This window comes from Gordionus sp. m RMFG-2023, chromosome 3, assembly GCF_954871325.1.
Source record: "Gordionus sp. m RMFG-2023 chromosome 3, tfGorSpeb1-WG-v2, whole genome shotgun sequence".
Classification (NCBI taxonomy): Eukaryota; Metazoa; Nematomorpha; class Gordioida; order Chordodea; family Parachordodidae; genus Gordionus; species Gordionus sp. m RMFG-2023.
In genome coordinates this window covers 20724220-20735651 of record NC_088777.1, presented here as the reverse complement: position 1 = coordinate 20735651, position 11432 = coordinate 20724220, and the positions used below count along the sequence as shown (strand labels likewise).

General features: G+C 27.4%; 1 protein-coding gene across 2 annotated transcripts; it reads left to right on the top strand.

Annotated features, from left to right (window-relative positions):
• Nucleotides 1-986: 986 nt before the first annotated feature.
• Nucleotides 987-10901, top strand: LOC135926103 (uncharacterized). Of its 2 annotated transcripts, XM_065461793.1 has the most exons (5): nt 987-3020; nt 5548-5658; nt 5701-6467; nt 7225-8955; nt 9121-10901. In XM_065461793.1, the coding sequence occupies exons 1-5, from the start codon at nt 1078-1080 to the stop codon at nt 9858-9860; spliced, it is 5292 nt and encodes a 1763-aa protein (XP_065317865.1). In that variant the 5' UTR covers nt 987-1077; the 3' UTR covers nt 9861-10901. The 2 variants fall into 2 exon arrangements, with proteins under 2 accessions (XP_065317865.1, XP_065317864.1); XM_065461792.1 differs by having other exon boundaries at nt 5548-6467.
• Nucleotides 10902-11432: the final 531 nt, after the last annotated feature.

The following is an 11432-nucleotide window of genomic DNA, read 5'->3' as shown; positions in this document are numbered from 1 at the left end:
ATTTACGAGCGGGATGAGCAGAGTTTAAAATCACTTTATTATAGATTTATATCGTTTATAATTATGCTTTTTATCATAAATAAACAGCACTTTTAAAAAATATATATGTAATTTATTCGCAGCTTTCTTAACTGAGAACTCACTATTTATTAATGTGTATATTTGATACTTAAAGAGTTTGTTGATTAAAGATCAAATAAGCTTATATAATTTTTATAAAATCCATTCATTTGTATATTCACTTTTAGATAAACCTTTATTTTGGCTTCTCTTTTTTTAAATACCAAATTTTAATTTAGATTTAAAAAAAAACTAAATTATAAAATATTTATAGAACCATTTATGTGTATAAATACTATATTATATATATATATGAAAGCGGTTTGAAACTTCTTTCTGTTAAACTCAAAATATTTTAACTTTAAACTTGTAGGTTAAACGTACCAACAAAATAAAAAACCAAATATAATTTCTTTTCTTCGGTTAATTTTATAGGATACATTATTATATTTTACTATATTTTAAAGTATTAGTTTGTATTATAAATATTATATGCATAATAATATACACTATACTATATATCAATAGACTTTATAAAGAATATCTAATGTTTTAAAAATATTTAATAAAAAAAAATTGTGAAATGGTTCTCTTCTCACTATTAAATAATTAATGAATTTGAGGATAGTAATTTTTTTATTTTAGAATTTTTAAAAAATTATAGTCAAAACAAAATAAAAAATTATTAAATTTAATATTTTATTTTTAACTTATTAAATATGCACATAAATGATTATAAGTGAATTCAAAGATAACATTTAAAAAAATTTCTATATTTTCTTCTAAAATAAGTAATGGTGTTATATTGAAAATTTCAATAAACTTTTTATGAAAAAAGGTATAATTTTAGTTTCGAAGAACCCCTTACTTTTAATATATGATTGATTTTAAAAAATAATCTTATATTTATTTATCTTTACAAATTAGAAAAATCCTTCGATAATCTCGATAATATATAATCAAGCCAACCAGCAAAAAATATCAAAATTGAGACACTAATTATTAATTCGAAAAGAGATGGTAACTATGGAACGCATATACGATTCAGAAATAGTTAACGATTTTTTATGCGATCAAAAGGGAAAACTTTACGAGAAGCCTCCTAAACATCTCGACAACCAAATTTTTCCTCCCATCCAAGACAAAAGTGACGATAAAATTAAAAAAGGCCAAAAAAAGTACCTCAAAAATTCTTCGACTAATTTTGATAATGTTACTGATAGTAGCAATGACCATAAGCCAGGCCATGTTTCGTTAGATCTAGAAAGTTTTACACCCTTTCAAACAAATTGCTCATTATACATAAACCAAAAAGATGAATCGATGGTCGAAAAGTCCAAAATTGACCATGTTTACGAAAATTCCGATTTCAAATCACAACAGCATGGTCTTATAAGCATCAATGACGATGTGGATAAATATCCTTTCATCTTGGCAGAATATGATAAATATCGGGATAACTCTATTCAAGATAAATTAGATATACGTAAAAAATATTGCGCTACCTCAAATCTGTACCACGATTCAATTCAAATGAGCAGCTCGACGAAAGATAGTATATTTATGCAGTGTTTTGAGTGCCATTTCAAAACTATTGATGCACGTGAACTCAAATTTCATTACCTTACTTCCCATAAAACAGGTTATCAAACTAAAGTTCCAAAACATTTATTAAATAATAATAATGAGATTCGGAATAAATCTAAGACAAATATTTATGATAGAAAAGGTTCTGCTCCAGCTCGGTTATTTAATATCGTTTCGGAGACATTTAAATCTTCTCACTCCCTTTCACCTTCTATGCAACCCAAGCAGTCTCTTTATACGACTGCTTCATTTTTATCGAACGAAAAAACTGATAGTCTTCTTAGGACTAATAATAAATGCTTTTATAATAATATAGAAAACACAAAAAGAATGCTTTCTTTATCTAAGCAGGAGAGCTTAATTGCAAATTTACCTCAAATCAACTCCTTATCATCTTTTACCAACGACGACAAACTGAAATGTTTTGAATGTTCCTTTACTACCCCTGCCAAACACGTCATGATCAAACATTACAACGCAGTACATTCATCCTTATGGAACACTTTCAATTGCTTTCTATGCGAAAAATCTTCAAAAACTAGACCCGGTATTACGCGGCATATATACGAGGCACATTTATCTATTCTTCCACACATCTTTGATCACGATAAAAACCGATTATTGAAACCTAGTCTAGTCAATACCAAAAAGATTTCTAGAGATATTATGGGGAATCCTCCTAAAAAAGATGAATATAACGAAAATGTCCACAGTACCATGAATTGCCAAACTACGGATATAGATCAGAATAGTTTCGGAAAATATAGCCAATCATATATCGAGTTAGTGGTGGATGTTTTACGTTCCATAGCCCAAAACTTGGGAAACCTAATGAATCAAAAAAATAGAGATAATAGCTATAACCAGAAATTAGCCATTTTAGTTGAAAAATTAAATTTTAATCAACGTTTAATACTTCATACCTTAGTCGAAAGAGTATTAGAATATTTTAGTCAACCTGAAAATATATCAACTGCTATATCAATGCATACTTATGTCACTAAATATATTAAAAATAACAGGGACGAAGATGCAATTACTAATGCAAAAAACATTGAATCATTTAACGACATCTCTAAAGATAATTTGATGGACCAGCAATATGCACAAATGATTTCTAACATTAAGTCAATGGAGAATTCTGACTTAGGAAATTTGATTAATTCATTTTTATCACAAGATTTCAGACAATTCTCAGCTATTAAAGTACTTAAATGCAAATATTTAATACGGCGGATAAATGATTTTAAATCAGATAACTATTTTAATTACAGGACTTATTTAATTAATGAAATCAGACATTCTTCCCTTACTCACAAAACTTTGAATCAAAAGAAAAACATTTACCGTCTTCGGATCTACCATAGGAAAAAGTTATTAAATTTTTTTCAATATTATCACCATATATTGATGGTCGAAAATTTCAATAACTTACTCAACAATTATATTTCTATAATGTTTTTACTTTGGAATCAATAAAAAAAATATTCTTTATTTTTTGAGGTACTATGGTAACTTTAAGTTTGCCACCTTTATCAAAATATCAAAATAATTTCACATTTTTATAATTTATATTTATATTTTTGTTAAAATTATATCCATACGTAGACGTAGGGGGGGGGGCTGAGGTTAGTCGAATTTTACAGAATTGGGAACCTGAATGTCCATTATGTGGGATAAATTGCCATACTCCATATAAACATAATTTCCTATCAAAATTTTAAAAAATCCTTTTTTGTCTTGCCATCAATTTTTTTAAAAATTATTTAATTCAAAAAGGACCCATACAAAATCAAACATGCCAAAACTATTGATAAACTTATATTGACATAATTACTTATATTTTAATTAAATTTAATTTAAATTGAATATAGAAATGTTGGATTTTATTTTCCTTTCTTGATTTTATGTTTTGTCCCATTATTTTACTTTCTAAAATTGATACAAACAAGATAAGCAACGTTTGTTATTATATTATTAGTATATTATATCATTTATAATAAAATTTTACTACTTAAATGGATGCAAAAAAACTGAAAATTTGAGAAATGCGAAGAAAATGGGAAATTATTTCATGAAAAACATTCTTCTTATTAATTTTTCATGAATTTTTTTATATAATTTATTAATTTAAAAAATTTATTTAAATATTTTTGTTGATACCTTGTACCATCAACTTTTAAAAAGGTTCGGGTTTGGGTTCTGATTCAACAAAAACATGAACGTTTTGAGAGTTCAAGGTCCGGGTTCACATCCCTGATTACTACTTATTTGTCCACTATGTTTAAAGAGATAAAAATGTTGGTAATAGTCATCTCTATATACTATGCAGACTTACAAGCAGGGATGCGAATCCGCTAAGATTTTTGCCCGGGTTCGGTTTAAGGTAAAAAAAAATGATTCGGTTTTGATTCAGGGAAATATTTTTGAACCCGGCTTTGATTCCGGGTTCAGCTTGGGTCTAAGAATTTTTGAATTGATTAAAAAAAATTCTATAATTAAATCATAATTAAAAAACTAGACATAAATTTGGTATAAAAAATTAACTTTATATTTTATAGGCAAAATATAGTTAAAAATACAAAGCAGTCTCATGTATCAATTTTAAAAATTTTATTTAGACGTAATTCTTTAAATTAACAATATCCAATATAATAATTTTTACTTTGACTTGTACACTTTTATTTTCCTCTAATTAATATAATTAAAAATTAAAAATAAATGGCGTAAATGAATTTACTTAATTGAAATTTGAAAATATTATAAAATCTCTCAATTAAATTATTAATATTTATATTTACAATTATACAAATATCTTAATATATGATTTTAAACAATACACTGAACCCGGTTGAACTAGGGAAAATCAAAACGTAAAAGAGATTTACCCTTAAAATTTTTTTTTAAGTATATGTTTAAGAAATAATCCAAAATGAACAAAATTGCAAAATAATATAAAATATTTATTGATATCACTGATTAAATTTAAAATTTTAACAATATTTCCAAACCCTACATACCTGATTTTTTTACCCGAGCCAATTATTCACTCCTAAGAAGATTTATTTCTAAATCTACCTATGTTTACATAGGATTTTATTATGGATTGGCTAGTTGGCTTTTTCTATTATTCAATCATCTATATTATCATAAGTGTAAACGGAGCCTGGTTTGGTGATTGATGTCTTGGATCTTTTTTTTATTCTTAGACAAGAAAATTGGTTTAAACGGGTCATTCTGTTGGATGCCTATTAATATTCATTAAATCAAGTCATATTATAACTCCAAATGATTTTTGTGTATGCTGTTTTATTAAACATACAGATGATTTTAAACCTAGATATGTATGGAATATGGATCAGCATGGCTCGTCAAGAATTTTAGAAAGTATTTCCACCCGGCAGGTAAAAGAAATTAGGTACAAATTGCCTTTCCTAATAATTTATTTGCGAAGGGGAAATTATAAATTCGCGAAAAATATTTTGCACAAGTTACCCGGCTTGACACGGCTCATACAAATCTGATATACTGGAATAAAAAAATTTTTTTTCAAAATACTAAAATTAACCTTATTTTATTTCTCTATTCCGTTATTACACCACTATATAGTTTCAAATTTATCTGGGTTACTTACTACCAAAAATTATTTATAAATCAGGGAATAAACAGTATTAATGTTAAGTCATTATTAATCATTAATAAAAAAAATTTAATTTATCATTTATTTACATTTTCAAACTATTGAACCATTTATTTTACTCCTAATAACTTTATAAACGTGATTGATAAAAATGAAAGGAAGATACACTTTAGGCAAAAATATTACTATCTAAATAGTAAGTCATAAATAAAATATAATTTGTGTGATAATTTTCAATAGTAAGTATATATTTTTATTAGGTCAGTTTTATGTGTATCTGCATCAAAACTCTCAATACCTGACAATGAAGAATCTTCCACTATTGACCAAGATGTTTCCTCAATTCATTTTTATGTCAAATCTTTTTCTAAGTACAACTTCTTAAACAAACAAAAATTTGTAACTCCTTTTAGAAGAAGTGATCGAATCAAGGCTAGGATGTACAGTCAATCTATAAAAACCGAAAACTTAAATATAAACCGCTCAATAATTGATCCACTTACTTCTAAGGTAAAATTCAACTATGATAATAAAAATAATATGTTCCGCGATAATGTGATGGATGCTATTTACGCTCATTATTTAAAATATAAATATAAATTTTTCCAAAATGAGATATTTGATAGTGATTTAAACAATTTCACCCAAAACAGTGTAGATCAGGAACCCAAACATTTTTTAATTGAAAACGAAACCAGTGACAATCTTTTACTTATAAACGAGGACAAGCTCAGTGACATAGGCGATACCACTAAAATATCAGAGGATAAAATCCCACAGATTCATAAATTCAATAATCATAAAAGTGTACCAACCACTGACCCTAATCATATCTCTAATTTCAAAGCGCACTATCCCAAACTTTATGTCTGCCCATTCAGGTTTGAAATGTCTTGCTCATTCCAGACCCGCAATAAAAAACGATGGGCTGATCATTTGGATCACCACAAAGGTCTGAAAAGTCATAAATGTTCTATATGTCACTATAAGACCACATGGTACGAAAATTTAAACCAGCATATCAAACGAATGCATGCTGGTCAAGTTGTTGATAAGTTAATAGTCATTGAAAAATTACAAACGAGCCAGACATCTCAAATCCTTCCTAAAATTCCTCAAATCGTTAGGGCTCGTATCATGGACAAGTATGGTTTGGCAACTAAAAAAGACACCTTTAATTGTAAGTTTAATATTCAATAGAAATAAGATAAAATGTTTTATAATTGTAGAAATTTTATATTTACATGGACATTTTATATGGAGTGAGACGTTAGTTTTTAATTTATAAAATATGTCACCACCCAGGATTTTATGGAGTTTTATAATTATCCTATAAAGATTTATAAGCGTATCAATGGGCCTTCTATGCAAGAGGTAATTACTAATTAGGAGGATTTTAATATGATTGTCATTAATTATTTAATCTTTCACACAATATTTAATACGCTCTCACGGTTATATGCATTTGGAACTTATAAAATGCATATATTGAACATTTCAAATGTGGCGTTGCAAACGCAAATAATGCATTTCAATGATATCGTGCAAATTGGTCAAATTATGTTTGACGCTGGAAGCCAACTTTTAAAACGCAAACTGGTTTGCTTTTTTGGATCATTTTTTTTTGTTTCAAACAAATATAAAAAATCTTAATTCAATTTAAACGACGTTTTCTTTATTAAAAAAATACGGGAAAACGCAAACGCTCAATTTGTGCGCGTTATTGTAAATAATTTTTCAAAAAAATAATGTAAACATGATTGACATGTTTTCTGAAATTTTATTTTTAACATTTAGTTATTACCATTACCATATCTAAAATTTATTGCAAACAACATCTAGTTTTTTAAATATTTCTTTTTAATATATATTTTTTAATTTTTTTAACAATAATCCATTTAATACTTCTTTTTTTTAAACTAACAAATATGGAATAGTTCAACAAAACCTTGATAGTATTCAAAACTCAAAGAATGTCAAAGAAATAAAATTAAACAAACGCAAATCTTTCCCCGCCAAATTCATAGGAAAATCTGGGAAGGCTTTTAAATACTTAAAAAATTCATTCCAAGATAATGACAATGAATATGATAAATTTTACAATAATGATCGCATCGACAAAATACCGCCGTATAGCATGATAGATCATACAGTAGAGGAGTTCGAGGATAGAAAAGATACTTCATCCTCTACATCTAAATTGGGTTACATGTCATATCTCAATTATTCTAACAAATTGAAAAAACGGCATTTCACTTACCCACTTTCCAAGGAACACAAGTTTAAACAAACAGTCGTAAATTCAAATGCTAGTCTAGATACGATCAAAACTTTGACACAATCTTTAAATGAATCATCAAATGTTCTCAATATGAACAAAAATCCAAAAAATGTTAAACCAAACTTCAAAGATAAGAACGAAATTAATAGAAAAGGAATAATTAGGAACTTTCAACCTCCACAAATTTCTGTTTCTTCATCTCTATCTCAAGTACCCCCTCATCCGTATGACTTGGTTGAAAATTTTGTTAAAACAGGGTTTTATCCTAGGCTACCTTTTTTAAATTTATCTACGATTAATGAAAATTTGGAAGTGATTAATGGCAAGGAGGGAGAGGAATGCAAAAATTATGAAGATAGATATAAGGTTTACCTGGAATATTATAAACAGTGTTTTGGTCCAGGAATTATAAATTCGATTCCTTATGATATTAACAGTAATGATACCTCCTCGGGCAAACATTTGATTAATAAAGAAGATAATCTAATTAAAAATTCAATCTACAAATCATTTGCTGAAAATCCATCACCAACTATATCTAGACTTGATACTAACCTTAACTTCCGTGAGAGAAAAAATTCTTCAAGCAATTTGAGCATTAAAGGAAATATTTATTCCAGTCCTGCTACTCTAAAGGATTCTATGCTTGATAATGGTATTCTAAATTCCATAGCACCAAATGCGAACCAAGATATTTTGAGTTTTATGAACACTTTACAATCCATGTATCAGCAACAACAATCGCAGCAGCAAAATTCTTCCATATTCAATCCTTCGAACTTCCCTTTCTCTTGGCCAAATTATAATTATTTTTTAAACCCACAGCTCATACAACTGTATAACAACTACGAACTTAGTCAGGAATGGTATCAAAAACAGCAAAGAAATGTTGGTAATTTTGCGTCACCTTTCAGCAATATTATGTGTTTCATATGCAGTACACCGTTAGCCTCCTATTTCGAAATGGTTAAACATTTGGAAGCGTATCATCCGGATTTTAACTTTCAAAACATGGAATATGCCAACCGATCGAACGAATGTAATTTCGAAAAAGAGAGATTTTCAGAAGGGGGGCTTTATCCGAATTCTCTGTTCCCAACTAATGATATGCAATTCCCCAATTTTGCTACCGAACTGCTTAAACAAGTCACTAAATCTCACAATAACGATTTAGTCCATAATTTTTATGATGCTTTCCCAACGGTTCGCCTAGAATCGAATGTGAAAAAAACTCATAAGCAACAAACTCACAAAAACAAAAACGCGCCAAAAGCTAAGAAAGTTAATTATATCAAGAATCATTCTAAAACATTGCAAGATCGCAAAACCTCGCTAACCTCTGAATTCTCATCAGAATCTTCCGCAGTCAATCACCCTGGCATAAAAGGTTTGATTATTAAGAATTATTTTTTATATTAGTTGTGTATATATATTTCAAAAAATAAATTAAAATTCGCGATTTTTATATCTTAACTTTTAGGTTTATTTAAATAAAATATAATTTATAGCAAACTTTTGAAGATAATCAAAATTTATGTATATTAACATATAGGTGAATGCGCTTACAACGACGAAACATTTGAGTTTAGCGGGGATTATAGTAATTCCGACAGCTTCTTTATGTATAAAAATAAAATAGAAAATAACATTGTGATAGACTCATCTAATGAGCACAATAATTCTTTTCATGTAAATATTACTAGGATTGAAGATGGTGATCTCATTAATTTATCAATAAGTCCTGACAAAAGAAAAATAACTGAAGAAAGTTTGAGAGATAGATTTTTTTCATCTGTTAATAGCAATTCTCATTTGCCTTGGAATATCGGCCCAGAAGTGAGTCTATACCAATCATCAGGACCTAAGAGTTTTACAAATAATTACACTCCCGATTCATCTACCACCCTCTACGAAAATACCGCTGAGATCAATATCGATAGTAAAGATATTCATGCGGATGTTATAGAACCCAAGTTTACTCCCAATAAAGATGATTCAAATCCGAGTCTAACCAATTTCATTGATCATGATACATCGATAGAAACGTCAAACATTCCTCTAAATCTTCTTAACAACACTCACGCGGTTAGCGGAGGAACTAAACGACAAAGGACACATAGATGTACTCTCCCAGGTTGCAATTTTGAGGCCTATGATAAAAATCGTATGTTAGATCATTTGGCAGCCCATCGAGGCGAAAAGCCTCATGGTTGCCCTTATTGCGAATTTCGAACCTCATGGCGTTTTAACATAAAAAATCACATAAGGAGCAAGCATCCTACCATGTTATAATATTTTTTTTTCTTTTGATCTGAATGAATCATAAAAAAATTAACCCCTTGTTAACCCTAGTAGTATATCTTTTTTCAAAAGGATTGCAAAAAATCGTGAAATTATTTTAGCGCCCAATGCAAAGTAATTTTGTTAGAATTTTTTATTATAATATATATTTTTCTAAACTCCTTTTGAAACATTCCACTTATTAACTTTCTCATGATTAACAAATTTCAAAGGCAATTTCTAGTCGAAATCAAATATCAATAAAAAAAAGTGATTTAAATTGGACACAATAATTAAAAATTAAATGTTAGAAGCTTTATATAATTTAATTATCATTAATGAGTGGTAGATTTTACTAATTTTATTATAGTGATTAAATTAATATAATAATTTTATTGCCATCTTAAATAACTAAACCAAAATTTTAATCTATTATTATATTATGATATGATTGCATATAAAATTTATGATTCCAAATTCTAGTCATAAAATTGAATTAATTTATCATATACTAATCTTTATAAGTATTTATCATAATATCTAGTCAAATATTCCCATATTATTTCCAACGAATTTATAGATAGTTTTTTTTCTTATTTTATTGCGAAATTGCCTTTTTTAACAAATTTTTTATTAGGTTTTAAATTTGTTGAAATTGATTAGAATTTCACTTTGCTCTCATTTGAAAATCTTCATTTTTATAAATTTCAAAAAAGCCAAAAATTATTAAATGATATCAAAATCTTAACAGATAATATTACATATATTTACACTTTTAATTTTAGATGCTAATCAACAATTAAAATTTTATTTTACTTACCATTTGCTGCCAAATTATGTCAAACTTAGAAAGAGATTTACTGTTAAATTTCTGTAATTTTCTGTCGATTTATATATTTTTAATTCTATTTCATTCTACACATTATTTTTCTTTGTGAATTACTAATTATATGAAATGATACCTCTAAACCGATCAATATTCAATTAGCGCCCTCTAACTACCCCGAATTTTATAGTTTATTGCCAAATTTATAAATAAAACTTAATCTTATATATTACACATTAATGCAATAATATTGTCCATTTTTATTTTTGTTTCTATATTTTATTTTTAAATTGTAATATTATTTTGATTGCAATGAATTCTGAATTTTTTAAAAAATAGTTCCTTTTTATTTGAAGCTATATGTATATTGATAGCATAATATATTTAAAAAAATCAGATAATATAATATATCGAATTATATATTTTAAAGAGTAAAACATTAATAAAAAAAAATCATCGAAGTTTTTTGTAATAGTTTATACGCCATATTAACGGCCTTCAAAATCTCGGAGGCTTATCCTCATGCTCATAACCAGGGATGCGAACCTGGCAAAAATTTTTCCCCAAGCTCGGTTCGGGTTCGGTTTAAGGTTAAAAAATAGGTGGGTTCGGGTTCGGTTCAGGGAAGTATTTTTGAACCCGGGTTTGGTTCCGGGTTTAGCTCGGGTTTAAGAATTTTTGAATTGATAAAAAAAATATTCTATATTTAAATCATAATTAAAAAACTCATAAATCTGGTATAAAAAATAAGTTTTTTA